Source organism: Macrotis lagotis, chromosome 6, assembly GCF_037893015.1.
Source record: "Macrotis lagotis isolate mMagLag1 chromosome 6, bilby.v1.9.chrom.fasta, whole genome shotgun sequence".
Lineage (NCBI taxonomy): Eukaryota > Metazoa > Chordata > Mammalia > Peramelemorphia > Peramelidae > Macrotis > Macrotis lagotis.
Window position 1 is genome coordinate 45,297,983 of NC_133663.1, and position 25,704 is coordinate 45,323,686.

The window sequence follows — 25,704 nt, forward strand, 5'->3', positions numbered from 1 at the left end:
TGGCGCCCCCCGGGTGGTGCCCCCCGGGGCCGGAGCCCCCCGGACGGGAGCCCCCCCCGGGTGGTGCCCGAGCCCCCCGGACGGGAGCCCCCCGGGTGGTGCCCGAGTCCCCCGGGTGGGGCCCGAGCCCCCCGGACGGGAGCCCCCCGGGGCCGGAGCCCCCCGGGGCCGGAGCCCCCCGGACGGGAGCCCCCCAGGTGGTGCCCCCCGCGGGGCCGGAGCCCCCCGGACTGGAGCCCCCGGACGGGAGCCCCCCGGGGCCGGCGCGTGCACTGTATATTCCGGTCCTGAAACTTGTTTCAAGTCGTGTTCTCCAATTGATATTTTATTTTATTTTCAAATTTCATGTTAGGAAAGCATTTCAGCCGATGCCCTCCAAAGCCCCTGCCCACGGCGGACGGGGCCCTCAGGCCCCTCCTTCCCCTCAAGCCCCCCATTCTGCAGAGTTTGGGTCCGCCTCGACTCCGTGGTCCGTCCGTCTGTCCGTCCGTCCTCTCAGTGGACCTGCTCTTCCTTCCTCGCGCAGCCCGAATAGCAATAGGAGCGCATGGAAGTGCCGATGGTGTTTGTGCATTTATTCTATATTCTGCCACTTGGCCCTTTGTTGCCTTTTCAGATTTCAGGCCACAAAAGCCTGATGACCTGCAGCCCCTGCCTGTTGCACACCTCTGCCCCCGGCCCCTCCGCCCTCCTCTTACACGGTCCTGAGCCTCCGAGCATCTCCTGTTGCCTGCCTGTGTCTTGAATGCAGCTTCCCTTTCTGCGCCTTGCTGCTCTGTCTTAGTATTGTACAGAAACGCCGATGATTTTTGTGAATTCAGCTTCGATCCAGCAACTTGGCTCAAGCGGCTGATACTTTCATTTTCATTTTATTTTTCCAGTTACATGTTATGAAAGTTTTTCAGCATCCATCCCCGTGCGGATGCATATTTATAAGTTACATAATCTCCCTCCATCCTCCTCAAGTGCTTTTGAAGTTGATTTCCTAGGGCTCTCTAAGTTTACCATCCTGTCATCTGCACAGATTGACAGTTTTGGCTCTCCACTGTCTGTTCTAATTCCTTCAGTTTCTTTCTTTTTTTCTCTGATGGCTAAGAATAACATTTCTAATACATTATTGAATAGTAGTGGTGATGAGAATGGGACATCAGTGTTTCACTTTTATTAGGAATGCTTCTAGCTTACATACAATGCTTGTTGATAGATACTAATTATTGTTTTAAGGAGCACTCCAGTTATTCCTATGCTCTCTAGTGCTTTTTTTTTTGTTTTTGTTGGGGTTTTTTTGTTTTGTTTTGCAAATCACTGGGGTTCAGTGGCTCGCCCAAGGCCGCACAGCTAGGTCATTATGAAGCGTCTGAGGCCGGATTTGAACTCAGGCACCCCTGACTCCAGGGCCGGTGCTCTATCCACTGCACCACCTAGCCACCCCTCTCTAGTGCTTTTAAAAAGAATGGGTAGTGGTTTTTTTTTTGTCATAACTAAAGTTTTGTACTATAGATTTGTGTACCACTCCCCCTAACTTCCAAACCAGGGCTTGGGGATTGCCCCAATGTTTCCTTTACCTACCTCATTTTTCTTTGCATCACTAAATACTTTACAAACTTCCTCTTCCCCTCGCTCTGCTCTCTCACTCCACTTCTTTTCTGGGTTCTTTTGGGGAATTCACTTGGTGATACATACTGGCTAGGGGTCTGGAGACCCCCCCATACAAAAAAAATTTGATTGAGAAGATGTCTAAAGAAACTGAGGATGGAGGAAAGTCAGTTCCAGATCCTATGGCTTAACAAGAGTTGGTTAATTTTCCCTCAACCTGGAGTTCAAATCATAGGCCTGAAAACATATCCTGTTCCCTTGCTCAATGACTCTCAGGAGAGTCCCCCTTAGTAATAGGTGCATGGTTTCTAAGGGCGGTTTTAACTCCCCCAGCATCAGGTGCATTTACTAACACATTTCTCCCCTCCTCCAACTTTAAGAAGAGACAATCAGGGAAAAGGAGAAATTAGATTTATAACGCTTTGTGAGCAAAATATAACTGATGTAGAATTAACTCTAATATAACCCCTTAGTGGTCTTTAACTTCCATTATTATAATTAACAGAAAATGTGATACCTAGACCTTTCAGATTAGCAAAGCACTTTCTATAAGGTATCTCCTTTGAGCCCCCAACAGTCAAATGAAGTAGGAATTAATCACAGGTGCTGTTATCCCTGTTTTGCAGATTAGGAAACTCAACTATGAAAGGTTACTGTCAAGGAACCCAAACTGAGAAACTTGTTTAAACAGTCTCATACTTTTGAATGTTGGGAGTGAAGAAACCAGGCATCATCACAGACCATTTAGGGAGTCATTTGTCCCTTGGTATTTTTTATTTTGTAGGACAAGTGCCTCTTTTAAATTGAAAATCCATTGGGAAATTACAGTTAGGGAATTGTAGTCAGGTAAAAATGAAATGACTTAATTTGCTGTTATGCTGTCACAGGGCAAGCTTAAAATAAACTATTATATAAGGATTTGAAGCAAATTCAGTATCACTCGAATTGTGAAACCAAATTCACCAAAATAAATTGCTTTTTGACCCATCACACAATCCCACATAAGACTTCAAGAGGCTACCTTTTTAACTTTGTAATTGTTATATCACTTTTTTACATCTTCAGAGAACTTCAGCTTAGCCATTAACCCTTCACTTTTTAATTCTAGCAATTCATTCAGGGCATGTCTCTTATAAGATACATTTTTTTGGGGGGGAAGCATTTTTTGGAGTTTCCTTAGAGCCTCTTAATGAAACCCTGAGAATGATGAGGCATTATAGAAAGTGGAGTTGACTATATGATGGAAAACTTTGGCCCTGTTAGAAATATAGTGAAACACCACACTGGATGGAAGAGTGTGAGAGGTGAACTTCATCTTTTCATTGAAATGGCAAATGGAAAAAATGAATCAGACTGGAATGAACTTCAGTTACCTAAATTTAAGAAAAATAATTCTCTTATTATGAGAAATGCCCATAAGTGTTGAGATCACTACTTTGCTCCACCCCCCCCCCAAAAAAAATCTCCTTTGGTTTCCAAAAATTTGTGATTTGCACCAAAGAGGAAGGAAAAGGTCAGTGTGAAATGGACAGGGACATATAATGCCCATCCTGAGTTTCACTTTCAGGCCAGCTTAAGGTAGGTAGTTCCTGTTCAGCTAAAAGGAAGGAGTCTTCAAGGTGAAGCTGCCTTTGAAGAATGAGAAGGGTAGGGACGGGGAAAATCAACTTTCACTTTTAGGGATTTGGCAGCCTCTTGGAATAAGTTGCAGGAAGGGAAGCAATGAGCAGGTGTATCATTTTGCAAGCCAAAATAAAACACTTTAAAAAAAGAGATGCTTCCCCCCTCAGTGGTCAGGTATCAAGTTTTAGTAGAATCTGGCTTGGTGTCATACCTTCTTCTGGAAATGATTTATGGAATTGGTATCATTTTCCCTCAGTTTTGGTTAACCCAAGATCCAAACTGAAGCTTGCTTCCTGATCTTCCCAAGCCCTCAGTGAAGCTAGCTAAGGGACCTTGCATTTATTTCTGAGTATTTCTATTTGATCAGCTGAGGTAGAGAAAGTGGTGTGGGGGGGAGAAGGGGTGTATATTCTAGATAGAAATGTTGTAACTTATAAAGGAAAAAGCATGCTTTAGGACTGAGCTCTGGTCCCAACTTGATCATAAACTCCATGATCTGACCTCGAAATTCCTCTCTCTTGACCTCAGTTTCCAGAAGTGAATGGTGTGTGAAAAGAATATTGGATTTGGAATAAAAATAGAAAATCTGGGTTTAACATCAGGTCATTCCATTTACTTCCTGTGTGGCCTTGAGAATTCAATCCACAGACATTTAATTAAGTCCTTAAAGTGTGCTAGGTATGAAGAATACAAAAACACAGAAGGAAACTTCTACTCCTAAGGAATTTACATTCTAATAGCAAACACTTTTATCTCTTTGGGCCTCAGTTTTAAAATGAAAGGAGTGTTCTAGATGGATTCTTAATATTTCTTCCAGGCATCATATTATCCTATAAGGTAGTGCTTTTGTGTTTGGTATGCCAGAAAAGATCCAGCCATACTAAAACCCCACATAGTATTTTCCACTGTGGATAGGGGGAAAGGGGGCAAAGAGGGATCTCTTCCACCCAGGACTGATACTGGGTCTCAAGTTATTAAAAGTTTTTGAGCAGGTCTATATCACATGAGTTGTCCATCATAATGATTCATCTGGGCATCATGCCTAGGTTCAACTGGAGGTGGGGAGAGACTAGAGCTAGGGTTTTTACTGGGATCCATGAAAACATTTTTTAGGTTTTTTTTTTAAATTTTAGAACATTATTCAAGAAAGTTTTCATAGAATTCATCAGTCTATTTAAGCTCATAGGCAGCTGGTAGCACCTTGGAGAATAGAATGCTGGGTGACAGAAAGACTTGAGTTCAAATTTGACCCAGCTTTGTGATGCTGTTTGCCTCAGTTTCCTCATTTGGAAATGAGGATAATAGTAACATCTACCTCCCATAATTTCTTGGATTGTTGTGAGAATTCAATAAGATAATATTTGTAAATGTCCTTAGCAAAGTACCTGATCCTGAGTAATGTTTATTCATTTCCTCTTCCAAATATACAATGTTTAAGAACTCCTGGACTAGTGTTTAAGACACCATTATCAAATTGATTGCTTATATCTGGACAAGAAGTAAAGAGAACCTGAGGTAAGGGCAGCTGCCATAAGGATGAAAGTGAAGAAGCTTTGTTATTAAGGACTTTACTGTCCTGGCACTGGTGATGCAAAAGATCAGCAGACACAGTCCTTGTTTCCCACACATTCTCATGGGGGGAAACAATATACAAACAAGAAGATATATACACAAGGTTGTTTGTGGAGATAATCAGAGAGGAGACTCAGGCAGAAGGAGATTCGAGATGAGAAGGGAAGAAAGCCAGGAGGTGAGGATGAAAAAGGAGCAGGTTCTAGGCATGAAACAAAATCAGTGAAAATGACCCAGTGGCTAGTGTTGAGTGCAACGATGTTGGACAAAATTAGAGGTGACTAAGATTAATTGATTAACTGTGGACTTCTGGAGAAGAAATAAATGGAAATCCTGTGGTTTTGAGATAGAGAAGAATGGGGAAGATGTGTTGAGTTTTGTTAGCCTGATGAAAAGGAGATCTGGCTCAGGAGAGAAATAGGAGTAGTGGGTAGAAATTACTGAACTCTGGCTGACTGCTGGAGGTAGGACTCAATTCAATTTAACAAGCATTTATTAAGCCCCTCTCAAAAGTAGTGGGGATGTGGTTGTCTCTCAGATACTTAAAGGAAAATGGTTCTTATTTTCCATTCTTCTGCAAGGAATGTGTATAGATCACCCATAAGGGAAATCCATACACACACACACACACACACACACACACACACACACACACGAAACTGGGAATGACTTATTCAAGTAGAGGTACTCTAGCTAAGCCCCAAGGAAGATAGGAATTAATTCTAACTGACTGAAGTAAAGAGCAAATTCCAGGCTTAGGAGGTCAGAGTGATAGAAATCAAATAAATTCATGGAATGGCTAATGGATCAGGTTGGCTGATACTTAGTGTGCCAGAGGGAGAATAATGTGAAATAAATGTTAAAGAGCTAAGTTGGTAATAGAACAGAGAGTAGTTTAAGTATTGATGGCAATTGAATTGACATTTAACCCATCAAATAAGTTGTGGGACATAAAAGCATGTTATAAAGTCAAACCTCTGTGAAATGCAAACACATATTGTATTATAATTACAGGTTATTCTGTTGGGTCATTTTACTGTTGGCTTTTTTCTTTTCTATTTTAGGAATATGTCCTTCGTTTTCCTGGAATTCAAATATTTCATTTATTTCATTATATGTGCTGACATGATACTTGGACATGATGTTTAGGTGCAGGGATATTATGCAGATTTTAAAATGAAAGAAAAGCTCATGCCCTCAAGGAGATTGCATTTTACTGGTGAAAAACAACACAGTCCTTGTTGTTGAATTTATGACATAACACAAATATACAGATATCTATGACACAGAGTCTGTGGCCAGGGACTGAGTAGTCAGCCACTGAGCTATCAGGAGGGAGACCATACTCTGAGCAAGGAATTGAATATCTTAGCCTTAAGGGTTCTTTGCTATTTTGCTATCAGAACAAGCTTTTTGAATACATAAAATAAAATACACAGGATCATAAAGGAAATACATTCTGTTGAAATAGTTCTCAAGATATTTTTACGAAACAGGCACTAGGTTAAGAAGCCTCTACCTAAAGGAGGTGAGAGATCCCGACAGGCCTTGTTGAGCATCCTAGACTCTGAATCTCTTCTTCACTGGTTTTTAGATAATAGGTTTTTCCTAGTTGGACAGGGAGGGATGCACCCCTTCAAAGGGGTAAATGCATTGTTTATAAGGTAAAGTACAATCTCATTAGATAATGATTCATTATTATGTGGATCTGAATAGTCTATCCATCAGACCATCCTTCAGGAACAAAAAACTTCATACATGATCCATAAAAAGAATTTGACCCTAAGGCAGGCATAGCTGGAGGGAACCCAGTTGCAGCTATAACTGATCATTCCAGTAGCCAAAGTTATTTCCTGGGAAAATGTAAATTTATAGTTAAAGAAAGGGAGACTACTTTCATTTAGAGCCACAACCCTATTAGTTTAGACATTTAGTAAAATGTAAGGTTCTTGAGGACAGGGACTACTTTTGTGTGTGTGTGTGTGTGTGTATGTGTAACCTAAGTGCCTGGCTTATAAGTACCCAATGGGTGCTTACTGAGTTGAACTGAGTAGAGCAAAATATGATTTACAGTTTTATATTACTATAATTACATTAATGTGCTCAATTCTAAAATACCTAATGGAGGTATAATGGCATAAAAATACCTACTGAACAATTAATGAATAATTATTACAACCAGCTCTTTAAAACTGAAGTCAGTTTAAAAATGAATATTTAATCAAGTGGTCCACAAACTTTTTTTTTCCTCATGTATTGTATTCTTTGATATATAATGAAAGAGAAGGCATACCCTTTAGGTTGCAACCTGATTGAATTGCAATGTCTGATGTCAGTAGAATTGTGACCCAAACAGAAAGTACCTATTTTAAAATAGCACTCTCTAGGGTAATTTCTAAAGGTCTCTTTTTATTCTCCACTACTCTCTCCCATGATTCCCTTTTTTCCCCAGTTGAATGAAAGCTTCTGGAAGGCAAGGGCGATTTTTTTTTATCATTGTATCTTCCGCACTATACATGTTGGATTAAATTGAATAGATTAATCCCTAAATTATTTTCAAGCAGGAAGGGACCTTGGAAATGTTATCATTCAAACTCTGTGTTTTACATTTGAATAGGGTAGCTAGGTGGTGTAGTGGATAGAGCACTGGTCTTGGATTCAGGAGGACAGGAGTTTGAATTCAGCCTCAGATACTACCCCCTTTACTAGCTGTGTGACCTTGGGCAAGTCACGTAACCCTAGTTGTCCCACATCCAGGGCCATCTCCATATCTGGCCACTGGATCCAGATGACTCTGGAGGAGTAAGTGAGGCTAGTGACTTAGCACAGCTCCCCCTCATTCAAATCCAGTTCACTTGCTTGTCATGGCATCACCTCCCTGAAGTCGTGATCTTCTTTGAAAATGAAGGACAAGGGGCAACTAGGTGGCGCAGTAGTAGATAGAGCACTGGCCCTGGAGTCAGGAGGACCAGAGTTCAAATCCGACCTCAGATGCTTAATAATTGCCTAGCTGTGCAACCTTGGGCAAGTCACTTACCTGCTGCCTTAAATTAAAAAAAAATGAAGGACATTTACAGTTGAATCCTAGAGTTATGGAGGGATTTACCCTAGGTCACTTCTTTCAAAGAAGATTCTTTTCTTTGAGGAGGAGAGATCACCAAGATTTCTAGAAATATCAGTGGACCAGAATGCTTGGGGAATTAAGGTGTTGTAGTCATTTCTGATCTTTGTGAACCCTAAAATTATCAGAACTTTAAGCTAAATAGAGTTAAAACAGACAATAAAAAATATAGATTAAACATGAAATTTTATTCTCTGGGATATACCCTTGATGTATTATTGTTGGACACCATCTATTCCAGATGATCCCACCAAACTGAGAGAGGTCAGTAAATTTTTACAGCCGCAGAGAAATGGAGTGTGTGTGTGTGTGTACATGTAGACAAAAACCTTAAACTTCCCTGAAGACCTTTCTATTATTTGATAAAAAAGAGAACCATCCTTCTACAGTGTTATCTTGCCTAAGGGAGATAACATTTTTTATGAGTTTAAGTACCAGGAGGGCTGTATTCTTTTCCTAGTCTAAACATCTGTGGGGACTATGGGAACTACACTGCTTCCCACCTTCCCTACCCCTCTCAAAGCTCATTAAAAAGGCATAAGAGATACAAAGATAATCTTTGAGGAGAAAGCTTTGGCTACTACAGTCTAGCAACTGGGAGGACTGGCCTCCTGCAGAAGGTGGACCTTGAGACAAGAAAGGAAGCCAGGCATGGAAAGGTGAGGAGAGAGACCATCCCAACTGGTTAAGTATCTGAGGGAGTGCTATGTACAAGGGATGTACAAATAGGTTTTCCCATGTATAGAAGATACAAATTAATTCCAAGCTCTTGACTTTTACTTGTTGAGGCATTTTTCTTTCTCACACAAAAGAAAAGCCAGACTAGCAAACACACTAACTGCATGTCACAGCCAAATTTTCATCTGAGATACGTGTTGTAGAACAATTTCTATTTTGTGGATAAAAAAATCAAGAGTGTGGTGTAATGTGTGAAGAGATTGATGATGGTATATGATGCTGGAAAAGTCAGTTAAGCTCTGTGGCAGTGACTGTTTTGAAATATTCTGAGAAACTTAAAATATTAATGGATAATTGATTACAAGCTGAGCAGATGCTTTTCCATTCTCAGTGACAGCAAGATTTCCCATGGGATGGGGGAGGGTTAAATTATCAAAATCTCTCAGGTAGCAGTATCTAACATCCACAATTCTTTGTTATAATGACAAACCTAGAGCTCTGATCCCACTCTTGATGTAATTATAGGTACAGAAAGGAGGGAAGATTAGAATATACAGATTTTTGACAATATCTCTAATATGACTGCTACTTGATTTGAAGGATCAAAAGATGGTACAGTGGATTTAGCTTCTAGAAGATGCTTTGAACATCCTCAGAGATGTACAGAGAACTGGAGTTCAATTCCCAACTCTCTTTATTCCTTGTTGTGTTGTGTGTCCTTGGGCAAGTTACTCTGAGTCTCAGGTTCAAGTTAGACTAGAAAATCTGAAATAAATAGCTCTATTTTTCTGCCTCTTTTTTTTAAAGTGAAACAGGTGGATTCTGTTTATTGGTATTTCTGGGTAGGAGAATTCTAGTTAATTGAAGTTAAACAAAACAATGGTATTAGTTCAGAGAGAACAATGTTAGAAATTCAAGATGGGTTATGTAGGAGCCAAAATTCAGAATATAAAGATTTAAAAAAGCAAGAGATGGAAAGTTACCCAAATGGAAACTCTTTTCTTCTCCCTTAACTCTTCTCTCCTTTCTCACCCTCCTCTGTTCTCCCCCTTTCTCTCCTCCCTTCCTCTCAAGCCATTTCTTTTCCCTTTCCTTTCTGTCAATAGAGAGAGAGAGGGTCATCTCCCTTGAACTCCACAAGTTTGGCATTGTGTGCTGTTCCCCAGCAAGCAGAGCAGAGAGGTTCAAGGGGAAGCCTTGAATAAAGTGGTATTTGTAACTAGTTGGCCACAGTTCTTTGTGATCCAGAACCATTTTGTTATTTTAGAGTTAGAGGGATAACTAGTCTCAGCAGGAAAAAAAAAAATCTTGGTGCAACCCTCATTAAAATCTCCCAGAAACTGCAAGACAGTAGTGTATCCAGGACCAGTAGAAATTAGTGTAGTTCTCACCTGGATTTTAATTTGGTACTATCCAAAGAACACTGGATTAGGAGTCTGAGGATCTGGATCACATCCCAGGTCATCCACTCTCTACTTGGGCAACCTTCGGTAAGTCACTTTTTCTCTTGGCCTCAGTTTCATTATCTGCACAATGAGAGGGTTAATTCACGGTCTCTCAGATAACTTTCAGTTCTAAATCTGTAGTTCTCTACCAGTGTTAGAAATAAGAATCCAAGCCAATCCAACAAGCTTTTATTAAGCATCTACTAGGTTCCAAGCACTAAAAATTCCAAGAGTAAAAGTAAATTTATTCCTGCTCTCAATGAGCTTCCATTCTTTCTTTTCCTCATGGGTTTTAAAATTAAATGTTCTTTAAAAAAAAATCAAACTTTTTTCCTCCCTCCCATGTTCCCCTCTAACCCTCCCCCACACCCATCCAAAAGATGGATGTGGAATTCTTTGGAATTGGAATTGATCGTTGGGCTAATCAGAGTTCTTAGTTTTCAGAATTGTTGAGATTTTTTTTGTTTGTTTTTTTCTTCAATGTCAGCACTCTCTTCATTCAAGGAGTTTATATGATAGAACAGACAACTTGTACATATATTCAGTTCAGTCATCTTTCATTGTGTCCAAATCTTTGTAACCCCATTTGGAGTTTTCTTAGTAAAGATACTGGAGTGGTTTGCCATTTCCTTCTCCAGCTCATTTTACAGTTGAAGAACCTGAGTCAAACAGGGTTAAGTGGTTTGCCCAGAGTCATACAGCCCGTTAAATGTCTCAGGCCAGATTTGAGCTCTTGAAGATGAGTCTTTCTGACTACATCTGGCACTCCATCCACTGTCACCTAGATGCTATCTTTGAGAGGTGGGATAGGGAAGGTCTCCTGCAGAAGGTGAACTGAGTCTGAAAGCCAAAGATTGCCTAGAGATGAAGGTGTGGAGGGAGTCATACGGGGTGTGGGAGGGATAGCCCCAAGTGCAAGGGGATGGAAGTTGAAGGGACTGAACAATAGATGGGGAAGTAGGTAAAGCACCAGCCCTGAGATCAGGAGGACCTGAATTCCAATGTGACCTTAGATTCTTATTAGCTGTGTGACCTTGGGCAAGTTGATTAACCCTGATTACCTCACATCCAGGGTCACCTCCAGTTGTCCTGATTCATATCTGGCCACTGGACCCAGATGGCTCTGGAGGAGAAAGTGAGGCTCATGACAGTTTAGCACCGCACCCCCTCAGTCAAATCCAGTTTGCGTGCATATCATGGCATCATCTCCCTGATGTCATGGTCTTCTTCGAGAATGAATGACAAATCATCATCAACATCGAGAATGAATGACAAATCATCATCAACATCATATGTGCAGGTGAATGAAGGAGAATATTGTATAATGAAGCTGGAAATGAGAGGTAGAAGAAGCTCTTTCAAAACTACTATACAAATACCCTACAGATAAATGTACAGTAGTTGTGTGACTGGGAAAGTCACTTCATTTCTGTTGGCTCATTCTCCTCATCTGTAAAATGGGAATAATAAAAGTACCTACTTCTCAAGGTTGTTGTGAGGATAAAATGAGGTGATCACAGTGTTAGCATATAGTAGTTGCTGTATAAATCTTTATTATTATTATCATTACTAAATATAATATAAATATGTGTCCATATGTACAGTAAGAGCTCATTGCACTATAAAATGTGTGGGTGCTTAGGTTTGGTCAGATTGATTTAGTGTTTTTTCTCACTTTACCACCCCAACACCAGTCTTGATAATGTGGTTCCGTCTTTTAAGACTAATGTGAGAATAAACCTAAGAAAGTTTCTCCTATCTACTTGTATCTCTTTGAGGAGAGCAGAATGTACTTCTTTGAAAACCATGCATGGGAGTGACTGGAAATCCACTGGCAAAATTCCATCTGTTTTGTTCTTACTACCCTCACTGCCTTCCTCTCCCAACCCCAAACATCACCCAGCCCCAAGTCCCTTCAAAAGTGGCTGCTATCAGACCTGCCCTCCCCCTGTTATTGAAGACTTTATCAAGTGATCTCTGAGCTAGGAATCATTCATTTGTGGGATCAAGGACTGTACCTTTGTCTCAGGGACTGACTCTGAGCCAAGGATAAGAGAGAATTCCATTTTTATTCACCATATATAGGCTTACCTCTGTTATGCTTAGCATGGTCCTCACACAAGGGTAAGTGCCTAATAAATGCTTGTTGCTCTGCCTTATATTTGAGACTCTTAAGTCCTGGGTGTTTTCATGGAGTGATTAGATAGATGGGCTTTCTATTTTCAGATTGAGAGAAGGAGGAAGTTACTGGTTTTCATCTTAACTCAGTCCCCGGCTCTAAAAATGAGGATTGGGGGGACAGGGAGAAGAGGCTGTGAGCTAGCAAGTAAGAGGACTTGACTCTGGCAGGACCCAATCGACTTGAAGAAAAAGAGCCTCTTGTTTGAACTTTCCCTTCTTTTTTTTTTCCTTGTCTCATATTTTATTAATCTTTTAAAAAGAAAAAAGAAAAATAGACACTGTCTTTAGCTTGATTGCTTTGAATCTTAACTGCCTTCCTTCTCTTGCCCAGATCTATCTCCTCTGGCCCTCTCTCACCTCCTAATCTTGTTGCTAGCTTACCCACATTGCTGTTTTGGAAATTTCACTATCCATATGCATTGCCTTTCTAACCTCTCACTGCCTCGGTTTAATAGGAAGTCTTACTCCTTTCTCGCCCTGTGCCACTGGACCATGGTAGCATTTAGGCCTTGTCTGCCCTTTTGCCATTTTCACTGAACACTTGGACCTAGAGCTTAGACGCTTGAGAGTTTTACCCAGGCTCCAAATGACCTTCCCAAGAGCTTGCCCACAGTGAATCCTAGTGTATTTTGAGAGCTTTGTTCTGTTTTTGCTGACTAGACTGCCTAATTTAATCAAAGAATTTGGTAAATTCTTATCTGACAGAACAGGGTGGGGAAAAAAATAACAGAACCCTAACTAACCCACAGAGACAATTTCCTTTTAGCTATAGATTTTGACTGACAGCTTAAAATATACTTGCCACATATAGACCTTCAATCTCATGGGTATAGATATTCCCTCCAAGGAAGAACTCATCTACACCTGTTCAAACTCTTAAGACTTGTCTGTGTTTTCTTGTACATTGGATACGTCAAGTATGTTGGGGATCTTTTTCCAGTTCTGCTGACATCCCAGGAATACAAGTGGAATTTATGGAATGTCCATTGGTTATGCAACCTTTTCTCCTTTTATCTCACCTCCTCCATTCCTTTTTCAATGTACATGTATGTCTTTGTTGACATCCTTTATTTTACTTCTTTTCAGTTCTTCAGTAGACTTTTAAAATCAAGGGTATCATGTTGCATGTGTATGCATTGTTTTGTTTTGGGGGCTTGGGAAGGCTGTAGTTATGACTTCTTGTGTCACCATCCTGAATCAAAAGTGGTGGAAGGGAGGAAGAAAAATGAAAAAAAAAATGAAATTTTTGGAGCTAGAGACAATGTTTGATTTGTTGGTAGCCTGACATAATGAAAGTGTACTTATACAGGATAGGAGAAATGCTAATATCTGAAATAATATAACTTGACATTATTTGATGCATGGACTTTTTTCTGTGATCTCTAGACTTTGTGTCCCACCTTACACATGGACTGTATACTAAATGACCCTTGAGAAGTCACTTGATCTCCTCAGTTTCTTCACCTGTAAAATGGAGATACTAATAAAATCATGTAAATGTTAGCTTTTATCTTTTGAGAGGCAATGTAGCATAATGGGTAGAGAGTTGTCCTTGAAACCCAGAAGACTCTGCTTTTGTGGAATAGTGTTTGACCCTGGACAAGTCTCCATGTTCCAGGCAACATAGGCAGTAAATTGAAAAGAAGATTCCTAATTTTCTCACCAATGAGCTCCATTTCTCATTTTTTCCCCTGACTTTTATATTACATGAGAAATGGAAAAATTAAAAATGTTTTGACCCTGCCTCTAAGAGCCATTATTCATGCTGGCTTTTTCCAGGTGGCTTTATTGTCTTAAACATTACTCAGAAGGGATCTTACAAAACTGGTTCTCCCAGATGACGTGGACCTGGCTGCTCAGTGGGGACAGATGGAAAGCAAGCCCAATTGAGAGGCAACTTCTGATGCGAGCTTTGGTGATAAACCACAGCATCACGGCCAGTCAGGCCTTTTTTTTTTTTTAAGCCAGGCACTTTCTTCTTCTCAGCAGGCTGTTATAGAATTGCCATGACAATATTATTGCGCCCCAATCTTACTGGCCAAGCAACTTTGCTTCCCTAAGAGAACCATCTGTATTGTGCTGTTTCTCAGCTTTCTCTCTGGCCAGTTGGCCTTTTCCAACATTCATAATTCCAGTCTAACAAAGATCTTAAAAGGAATTTTGTCTTTCCAGAAGTATTCTGAGAAATTCAGTGTAATTTAAAGGTTAAAAATAGATAATACTTTTAATACCACTTAGCATATCTAATGCTTGGCCCATTATAGGCCAGTCCATAATTGTGGATTCCCCTTGCCTTACTAAATGCCCAGGATACAAAGAAAAACAATGAAAACAAGCCCCTTTCTTCAAGGAACTTCCATGCTATTAGGGATATATAATTTATCAACATATTAAGGAAATATAAAGAAAAAGTAAGCAATGACAAATGAAGGTATGCAATCAAGAGACTCCTATAGGAGGTGACACGAGCTGAGTCTGGAGAAAAATCTGAGAAATTCTAAGAGGTGAAGTTGGAGGGAGTAAATTTTAGCTGTGATCTATAAAGATACAGAACTGGGAGAAGGAATGCAAAAGTTTTGGGAGACCAGCTAGTATGGAAGTGTGATAGAATGGAGAATGTGTAAAGGTGAATAAGGTAAAGTCGTCTACAGTTAGACTGAGGAGCTGTTAATGCCAAGGTGAAAGAATTTGTGTTTTATATTAAAGTCACGGATAGAGGGAGTCACAGATGAACCTTGAGCAAACAAGTTACCACTATGACTTGAGAAGATGATTTGGGCAAGGTGAGGAGACTAGAAGCAAGGAAATCATAGTTCAGAGGAAAGGGAGTAGAGTGGTAATTGTGTAGCAATTTGTTTTGTTTTCCTCCTCTTGGAAGAACATTCAGTTTTCTTCAGCAACATTTTCTGTAAAATTGTTGCTTCCTTGTTGACTGTTATCTCAGATAGGTTCTCCCTCAGTCCGGGAAAGCCATGAGATGGAGAAGTCACCAGTTGGGGCTTCCATCATCAAGATGAATGAAAATATTTTGTATTCCTTAGAGGAAGTGTACAAGATAAATGAAATACTCTTTGTTACACTTATCCCATAAGAGAGTTCTGGCTTTGTGGAGTCTGGAGACTCAGTGTGAGAGAGTAATTACAGTTATATTTGTAGACAATTGTGAGCTTCAAATAAATTTCCAGACTCAGAGAAGGTGATTAGGAGCCTTGGAGTCATTGAACAGAAGTGAGAGCAGCGCCTGGGACACCAATATTCCATACCCAGGTCTGCTTGCAACACTGCAGATCCCTCATCTGTCCCAGAAGATAACAGGTTTGTTTCGTTTTAGAAGAACTGGAGCCATATGCAAATTTAATTGCTTGTTTGTTTGGTTGGTTTTCCCCTGGTAAATAAATGACCAGTGGCAACTTGGTACAGTAGATTGAGAGCTATATCCTAAGAAGACATGGGTTAAAAAAAAAAAAGACATGGGTTGAGGTTGAGCCTTTGCTAATTCTGGCTCAGTGACCCTGGCAGGCAGCTTTTCCACTCTGCCAACTAGCAGCTTTCTAAAGCTATAATTGGCATGGTAGTGGCAGATATGCATCAGGAGAGGGAATTTTCTCACCAGGAATCCCTTATGTCAATGAAATGATGAGTCTGGACCAAAAATTAAATGATAGGAACAATTTTATTCCAAGATTATAAGATCCTTTATTCATTACTTTTCTTATAGAAAAGTTTCTTCACTAGTTCTCTAAAGATAATACCTAAATGCCCCTGAAAAGTTCAATCCCATAATCAGAAATCTATTCTGAAATTGCCTGCATTTAGATAGCAACTAGGATTGAAATTTAGCATCCTTGTTTCCTATGACAGATAGTAAAGGTCTGGCCAAGTCAGTGAACAGGACATCCTGCTCGTGGGTCTGGGGCGTTTGTATCTGGATGATCATGTTGTTAAGATGGAGCAGTTGTAGGGGTGGGGTGTCTTATACACTGTGCCAGTGAGTTTGGGCTTCTTTATAGGCCTTTACACAGGAGTGAGGGAGAGATCCAGACTGAGCCAACTATTGAATTCTTTGATATATTTTATCTCATTGAGGGAGGCATTAAACTAGATGAGTCCATTTTTAAAAGAAAATTAACAAAAGTTAACAAATACCAATGCAGAAATTATGATTTTACTTTGTATTTCAGAAGTCCTTTTCATTTGAGGATTTCACACAGCTCCTTTATAAACAGTGAGTTACTAAACCTCATTTTCTTACAAATAAGCAGATTGTATCTCTTTTCTTCTCATAAATAAATATTAAGATGATTTCTTTATTGCAGGCAGAGAAAGTGAGGGGGGACATAAGTTGACAGTCCATCACATCACCCAAGACTATCTCTTTTCTGTTGAAAATAGAGATGTAAAGGTCCTTGGAGGTTTTTCTCATTATAGGCAGCCAAGGGGGTTATAGTGGATAAGAACCTGGGACTGAACTCAGGAAGTCCTGAATTCAAAAGTGATTTCAATTGCTTTTCTTCCTTCCTTCCTGTTTTTGCATGGGGTTAAGTGACTTACCCAAGGTCACACAGCTAGGCCGGGTCTGAGGTCACATTTGAATCCAAGTCTGCCTGACTCCAAGACCAGTGCTTTGTCCACTGCCACCTAGCTGCTGACCTCCAAACACTTATTAATTGTATGATCCAGGACAAGTCACATCACCTCTATCTGCCTCAGTTTCCTCAATTGAAAAATGGAGAATAAGAACAGCACCTACCCCCCCATGTTGTTTTTGAGGATAAAACAAGATAATAATTGTAAGAGGTATTTAGCAAAGTGCTTGAAACATAGTAGGGGTAACTTGTTTTTATACAGATGATGAAACTTAGGCCCATGGAGGTTAAGTGACTTGTCCAAGGTCAGCTGGGATTTGACTCCAAAGTCAGTATTTTTCCCCCTGTGGCATCCTACAGAAAGGGTTCTCTTAAAATATTCCCCTCTCCATTTAATGAACAATGAGAAGTGCTTCTGTTTAGTAAGGAGGTAACAGGTGTGTTTTCCACAGAGATGTTTACAGTTTACAGTATTTACTTTCTATCCACATACGACTGAGTCTTGCAGTCACTTCAAAACTTAGATTTCAGTGTACAGTAGTGAAGGAAACTAGGTCAGTTCCTCATTGGGTAAAGGCCTTGAAATGTCTGTGGCACTAGGGGCATGATCTCTTTTCAAGGAAGAATGTGTTTGCTCAAAACTCACTTGGCCATTGTGATATTCAGGACTTCTAAAGAGGAGTATAAAAGTTGGCATTTTGACACATCTGCTGGCATTCCTTTTTCTCCTGACTTTTTCATCCTGGGCACCTGCTTTGTCTATTCATGGAGCAGCCACTTGATAATTATGTAACTTGGCACCAGTCACTTCCCAGCTTTCTCAGCCTCAGCTTCGGCACACCTAAGACTAGATCAGTAATCTCAGCTCTGCCTCCTGAGTATGTCACTTCTGTTTGCCTCACTTTGCCCAGCTGTAAAATGGGTGAGAGGGATAATCTCAGGGTTGTTGTGAAGATCAAATGAGATCATTGTAAAAGTCTTAGCCAGAGCCTGGCAGATAGTAACTGATTAATAAATATTGTTTACTATGTTCACTATTGGTTGAGGGGCAGCTTGGTAGGGTGGCATGACATACTGGATGGGAGAGTATTTTACAAAATGTTGCTGCCAACCATACAGATGCTTCATAGAATTCTCCTTGCCAACCAATTAAAAGTTACTCTAAGTAATACCAGAAAGTCTGGAAAAGAGCCTGTTGGGCCAAGAGGGCTCTGGAAGGGCTTTCCCTGCAAACAGCCAATCATGGAGCTCCCCAAACAGCTCTCATCTTCCACCGTGCCTGATCTCTCTGGTCCTTCATTGTGCTGCTGTCAGGGTCACATGGAAGCCAGGTTGTCCTAACCTCCAGATCTAAATAAATCCCCTCACCTGGTCAATAGGACAAATTCAGAATCCTTGTTAACTGTTAACTCCAGGAGAAAAACTAAGACTTTTTGTTGAGTATAAAAAAATACTCCTTGACTTTTTTGAATGGACTTCTGAAATATGTCTAAACCTTCCCCTCCTCCCCCATTTTACTGAGGAGGAGGCTAAGTCTCAGAGAAGCTTGTGACTTAACTAAAGTTAAATAGGTAGGTAGTGGCAGAGCTGGGATCTGAGCCTATGTGTCTTGAAACCAGAGCTGGTTCAGACTTGGATCTGGAAGGCACTAGAGACCATCTCACTCAAGCTCTACTCAAATCATAAACATCCTTAACGAACGGTTATCTCGTAGTTCCTGTCACCCCCACTTTCAGGAACAGGTCAGTTGAAGCCAGGTTGGAGCCCCATGGTTTATTGATCTAGGGAGCCCCCTACCAATTTAGGTTGACATTTTCTCTGCTGAGTAAAACTTGGAAAATTTCCTAGGATTCTGAGGCCAGGGTCATACTGACAACAGGAGCCACAGAGGGGACTTGAACACAAGTTTTCCTAACTTCAAGGCTGGCTCTTCATCCATTGTGCCTAGAGGGCCTTTTTACCTCCAGTGATAAAAGAAAGAAGCAAATAAGTATTTATTAATCACTTGCTGTATGCCAGACACAGCTGAGATTTATAATTTTCCTCATTTGATCTTCTTAGCAACCCAGTGAGATAGGTGCTGTCATTCCCTGCCCTCTGTTTTACAGTTTAGCAAACAGAAGCTAAGTGACTTGCCCAAGATCACATAACCAGGAAATGACAAGGTAGGATTTGAACATAGGTCTTTTCTGACTCCAGGCCCAAGCAGTCTTTGTGATGTGCTACTTAATTAGATGCCTTATAGAAGTTATTATTGCACATGAAAACATGTTAGGAAGCTTTTCCCTTATGTTGAGGTAAAATTTGCCTTTCTTTCAGAGGCCATCTCTTCCAACCCCCCTCATTTTACAAATGAGGACCCAGAGGTCCATCCTTGGAAATGAAGTGACTTGCCTAAAGTCCTGCAGGTGAAATTTGATCCCTGAACCAATGTTCTTTCCACTTTATCCTGCTGCCCAGTATCTCTGACAGCACTTGGGCTATTTTGGAGATGACTGTGGTCTCTGGTGTCTTTTCTTAAGACAGCTCTTTCTAAGGTGGTGTGGCTTCTTTCTACACCCCTCAGCAGCCTGATTTTGCTTCAAATTAACAATGTCTTTTCAACTACCTTGCTTCTTAAAGTGTTGTAAGAAGACGATGACATCAGGGAGGTGAGACCCTGAAATGCAAGTGAAGAAGAGGATTTAATTAAGTAAGGGGGTGCTGTGCAAAGTCAAGAGTTACTTTTCCCTCTGGTGCTATCTGGGTTCAGGGTCCAGAGATGGATCAAGGTGATTGGAGATGGCTCCAGATGCAGTGAGAAACCTTGACCTTTTAAAGCTAGGTCTTTCCCAGGTCACAATTTGAACCAAGTCCCATGCAGTCATTATTAAAGTTAGATGAGAGAGAGGTGAAGAGTCTTAGAAGGAGCACTTCCTAAAAGAAACAGTTTGGTAGTTAGACCTTCAGGGTTTCTCAGTGATTAAGGTTAGGAAGAAAGAAAAGAAGTTAAGTAAATCCTCTTGCATAGTCAACAACCATAAAGAATATCTGAGGGAAGGTTTCTGGCCAAAATTGAAACTATTACTAGTTCACTCTGAACTAATCTGGGCCCAAACAATAAATAGTTACCCATCAAACTGTAGGCTGTTGTTGAGGATAAACTCTTACCCATTGTTTTGGCTTAAAAGGATAAAGGAATTTGTATCAAATTTCTCTTTCAAGGAAGTTCCCCAAAATGTATTAAACAAGCTAACAGGAAAATATTCATTTAAAAAAGTGAAAGGCCAACCCCCAAAACTATGACTATGGTACTTCAATTCATTAAATATAACCTGGGAGGAGTTGTTTGGTCCAAGTGATGAAATGATTTTTTCTATTTGGGTAACAGGTTTTTTTTTTCTATATTGTTTCACAGGTTGTGGTTGGGGAAGTCGTAGTAGGCTGCTTCCATTGATTTTTTTTTTTAAATGGGAACCACAATCTGTATATAGCTACTCATACAGGCTTGTCAAGAGGAGACTCTGGAGTTAATAAATGACATGTTTTTTAAAAACAAATCAGAGTAGTTTGTAGGTTTGAGGAGGAAAAAAACAACAACCAATCCTCTTTCTAGTTCATCAGCCAAAGGACAACTCCCTCCTGTGATTCTTCCTGGTTGGTTAGGAATAAACAGCCTGTTTAGAAAAATCTTTCCACTGAAACTGGAGTGATTATGTCAACCAAAGAACCTGCCAGGCAGTGTTCTGAATCATTTGTCCTTTTTTGACCAGGTGGTGGTGTTTTTTTTTTTTAACTATTTGAAGGTTGTAGAGAGGAAAAACCTCTCTCTCTCTCTCTCTCTCTCTCTCTCTCTCTCTCTCTGCGTGTGTGTGTGTGTGTGTGTGTGTGTGTGTGTGTGTGTGCAACTTTCTGAGGTTGAAGTTTGAATATCTTTTTTATGTTTATTTTATTTTTTCACATTATAATACTCATGTTGTAAAAGTAAACATAACCCCTCCCCCTACAAAGAAAGAGAAACCTCAAGAAAAATAAAGTGAGAGAAAAAAAAATATGCTTCAGTCTGTATTCAGATACTATCAGCTCTGCCTTTGGGATGGATAGAATTTTTTATTCTAAGTCCATCAGGGAAATTGCTTATATTTTTCTTAGTTGCTATTGCTAACTGTATTTCCCTCCATCCTGTTCCTCCCCACCCCCCATTTATTCTATTCTCTCTCTCTCCTTTCACTCTGTCCCTGAGATCTTCCCTCTCTTCTCTCTACCTACACCCCCCCCCTTTCCTCTCCTATTTTCCTCTTGGACAGGGCTGTCCAACTTTACTTTTAAAGTTTTTATAGAAAGAATAAACAATATATTTTGATTTGCCATTTTAGTGAGAGTTCTGTGGTAGCTCAGCCCACACACACAGTTGAAGTCGCACAAAATCACCCTGTGGGCTGCATTTTGGACTGCCCTGCTCTAGGGTAAGATAGATTTCTATACCCAATTGAGGGTGTATGTTATTTCCTCTCTCAGCCACCTCTGATTGATAAGAGTGAAGGCTCATTTACTACTCCCCCTCACCTTGCCCCCTTCTATTTCATTGCAAAAGCTTTTTCTTGCCTCTTTTATGTGAAATAACTTAGCCTATTTTACCTCATTTAATTTGTCTTTTTTAAAATCTATCATTTTACTTGTATTTTATCTATTTTACCACCCAATTACTCCATCTTCATAATATATTATGCTGAAGTATGAATATCTTAATGTAATGTTGCAGGACAGATCCACCTTGATCTTTGTTTCTCTTAACCAACTTTTTAAAGAACCTGCCTGAAAAATGAATGTAAAAGTCCCAGAATATTTTCTAGGGGGAGGGAATGGTTTGGGAAAGTTCTTCTGAAGCTTGTAATCAATTTTATAATAAGGAAAAATATGAATTGGGAGAGAACAATATGTATTGTGTCAACCATCCCACTCTCTATCTGAGGACTTGATTCTTTCAAAGTGAGACATGTCTCACCTTATGGAAGCTCCTTAAGGTCAGGGATTGATTTTGCCATAATAAATACTTCATTAATGCTGGTTGCAGTGACTGACTGAGATCCTAGTGTGTTGTGGTTTTTTTTGGGGGGGGCAAGGCAGTGGGGTTAAGTGACTTGCCCATGATCCCACAGCGAGGTAATTTTTAAGTGTCTTGAGCCTGGATTTGAACTCAGGTCCTCCTGACTACAGGGCCAGTCATCCTAGTGTGCTGTTCATCTGATTTTTTTGAAAGAGAACCAATGACACCATGAACTGATATCTTAACTTGTGCCTGAATTGGATTTAAGTAGTTCTGAGCCTTATACTAGCTCAGCCAAACTCCAGCTCCTCTCTCACTGCCTTTGTCCTAGCAATCCCCCATGGCCTGGATACATTCCCTCTACATCTTTGCCTCGGAAAATCCAAAGTTTTCTTAGTAACTCAGTTTAAGCGCCATCTTCTTATGAACGTCTTTGTATTCCCCACCCTCTCCCTGATAGCTAAGTAATTAGCTTGTATGTTTTTTTCCTCTTAGGATATTACCTCTGAGGGTGGGACCTATTCCCTCTTGTCTTCTTATTCCTGTTCTTTAAAATAGTGCCTCTCTGCCTCACATAAGTAGGTGCTTAATAAATGTTTGCTGGTGTGTGTGTGTGTGTGTGTGTGTGTGTGAGAGAGAGAGAGAGAGAGATGGGCAGCCAGGTAGAACAGTGGATAGAGTGCCAGTCCTACAGTCAAGAAGACCTGAGTTCAAATATGACCTTAGACACTTACTGTGTGGCCCTAGACAAGTCATTTAACCCTGTTTACTTCAGTTTCCTCAACTATCAGATGAGGTAGAGAAGGATATGGCAAGCCACTACAGAATCTTGGCCAAGAAAACCCCAAATGGAATCACAAAGAGTCAGACATGATTGAAAAAAGATTAGGTACTCTTCTGTTCTTTGTCTCTCCTTTGCTTACATCAGTACTCTGAATATCTGAATAAGTGTTGAATTGAAATTTTTAAGTATATATTTTGGCTTTATATTTGCAAACAATAAGGATTCTTATGGGTTTAGATCAAGTATGGACAACTTATAACATGGCATGATTTCAAAAACATGATGCTTTAGAAAACATTTTCGTCAATTGTCAGTATCACCACAAAGAACAAAAGAGAACAGTTAGACAAAACAAAATCATATCAGACAGCATATTCCAAATTCTACACCTGTAGTCCACCACCTCCTTATCAATGAGAGGGAAGGGTATTTTCCTTTGTTCTCTTGAAGTCAAGATTATTTTATAGTATATTCCTACAGGTCTTCAAGTTCTTTTTTTGCAAGGCATTGGGGTTAAGTGGCTTGCCCAAGGCCACACAGCTAGGTAATTATTAAGTGTCTGAGGCCGGATTTTAATTCAGGTCTCCTTACTCCAGGGCTGGTGCTCTATCCACTGTGCCACCTAGCTGCCCATGTCATCTACATTTGATACTGCTATCTAAATCATTTTTGAAATATTCACCATTAATTTAAGATTTTCAAGAGCAGGAACTACTGGTATCATATGTTCATGGCTTGGGCTAATGGATGATCTCTTTCTCTCACCTCCTTCCTCTTTTTTCCTTTTTCCTTTTTTCCCCTCCCTCTTTCTCTGACTCTCTTCCCCTTCCTCTTCCATCTCTCTTCCTGCCTTCTCTGCTTCTGTCTCATTCTCCTTCACTCTGTCCTTCTCTTTTTCTTTCTTCCCTTCTGCCTTCCTATTCAGTTCTGCCATATATTTGATATTCTTGGAAATGTAGAGGTGAGTACCACAAAATGCAAATGATCAAATAAGAAATGAGATTTTTTTTTCCTCTCCTAATTTTAAATCTCTGGTTCTTTGACACATGAAAAAGGTGACAATAATATGCTTTCAGCCAGATATTTCCTAAGAATTCTAGATCATGTATCTGAAAACTTCAAAATTGTTTACTTAAAAGCAAATGAACAAAATTGGGATTTCTGGGTTGCAATTTTCTGTTTTGGAGGGAGCTTTGGTATGTGTTGTTGGGAGAGTTAGAATCAAAAGGAGAAACTCCTTAATCTTAAAGTCCAACTTCATCCTTTTTATAGATAGGAAAACTGATAGTGAGGTGATTTATTGAAGACAGAAGTGAGGAGAACCCAAAAACAATTTATCATCATAATTTCTAGGCTGTAAAAATGATTTTGAAAAGTTTTCAAATTCTGATCAGCTAAATGAACAACCCTGTTGGTTTATGGGTGACTGATAAGGAACCATTCATGACAGAGAAATGATAGAACCAACATACAGAAGAAGAAAAGCATTTTTAGGTGGGATAGAGGTTTTGTTTGACTGGGCTCCCCTGTGATACACAGATTCTGTGTTTCTTTCTCTCCTTGTCTCCATGGATAGGATGGAGATGTAGGGAGGGGAATATTTAAAAAAAATGAAGTTTTGATGATTGGGAAAAAATATTTAATAAAGTTAATTTATGAATTTTCAAAGCCCCCCTTCCCCTTAAAGGTCACAAGATGAATAGCAAAGTTGGGATTTGAACCTGAGTCCTTTGACAGTTTGTATGGAAATTCCCACTGCTAATGTAAATGACAATTGTCTGTTATTTAAGTCTTTGGGATCATAGATTTAGAGCTGAAATACACCTTTGAAACTCATTTTAAAGATGAGGATCTAAAATTAAAAATGAAGTGATTTATCCAAGGTCACTTAGTAAGAATTTGAACTCAGTTGATATCAAATCCAGGGTTCTTTCCACTATACCACAGTAAAAAAGAATGAGACAATCCCTGTTTGTAGTAAGCTTTTCAAATTGCCTGAGGACACTAAGAGGTTTACTGGCTTGCTCATGACCACCCAGCCTTAGTCCTCCATGTTGCATAATATTCTCAATTTCCACTAAGAAATACCGAAGTAGAAATCTGGAGAATGCTGAATGACTTATGCATATGTGTCTTTCTCTTTCTAGTACGCCACCACGGGATGTTCCTTGACTCTCCACCATACGGAAAAGCCGGAACATGAAGACATTTGCGAATACCGTCCATACTCCTGTCCTTGTCCTGGTGCCTCTTGTAAATGGCAGGGCTCACTGGAAGCTGTCATGTCCCACCTCATGCATGCTCACAAGAGCATCACCACCCTTCAAGGAGAAGACATTGTCTTCCTTGCTACAGACATTAACTTGCCGGGGGCTGTAGATTGGGTCATGATGCAGTCCTGCTTTGGCCATCACTTCATGCTGGTGCTGGAGAAACAAGAGAAATATGAGGGCCACCAGCAATTCTTTGCTATTGTGTTGCTTATTGGGACTCGGAAGCAAGCAGAAAACTTTGCTTACAGATTGGAACTGAATGGCAACCGCCGGAGACTGACCTGGGAAGCCACACCCCGTTCCATCCACGATGGGGTGGCTGCCGCCATATTGAACAGCGACTGCCTTGTTTTTGATACAGCCATAGCACATCTCTTTGCTGATAATGGAAATCTTGGAATCAATGTGACGATTTCCACATGTTGTCCATGACATGTTTTTGTAGCATTAGCAAGCTGTAGAGTTATCAGGTCATCATACTTTTACACTTTAATAAAATGTTGTTTTTAAAATTGTAGTCAAATATGTTTTCATGTGTCAGAATCTAAGATTAACTGATGTTTTATAACATTGTCTTTTAACTGCCTGTCTCTTGTCCTCCTTGTTGTTCTGTTGTCCCCTGTTTACACCCTCATAAGAGTTAGCATTAAACCCAAACACTTAACTCAATGAAACTAGGATGCAGAGATCTAACTTGATCACTGTTGACAGGAAGCCTCTAGAGCTTGAGGAGAAATTCTCACCAGAAAGAATGAAGAAAACTTGGATTTATTTAGTCCTCCTACTTTCTTTTCCTCTTCCCTCCTTTCTTTCCCCACC

At 40.2% G+C, this 25,704-nt stretch overlaps 1 protein-coding gene across 1 annotated transcript in view; it reads left to right on the forward strand.

Annotated features, from left to right (window-relative positions):
- The window catches only part of SIAH2 (siah E3 ubiquitin protein ligase 2), a 26,033-nt gene extending 636 nt beyond the window's left edge, over positions 1-25,397 (forward strand). Inside the window, exon 2 of the mRNA XM_074191068.1 lies at positions 24,760-25,397. Coding sequence (XP_074047169.1) covers positions 24,760-25,317 — 558 coding nt within the window. The 3' untranslated portion in view covers positions 25,318-25,397. The remainder of the gene's footprint in view (positions 1-24,759) is intronic.
- Positions 25,398-25,704: the final 307 nt, after the last annotated feature.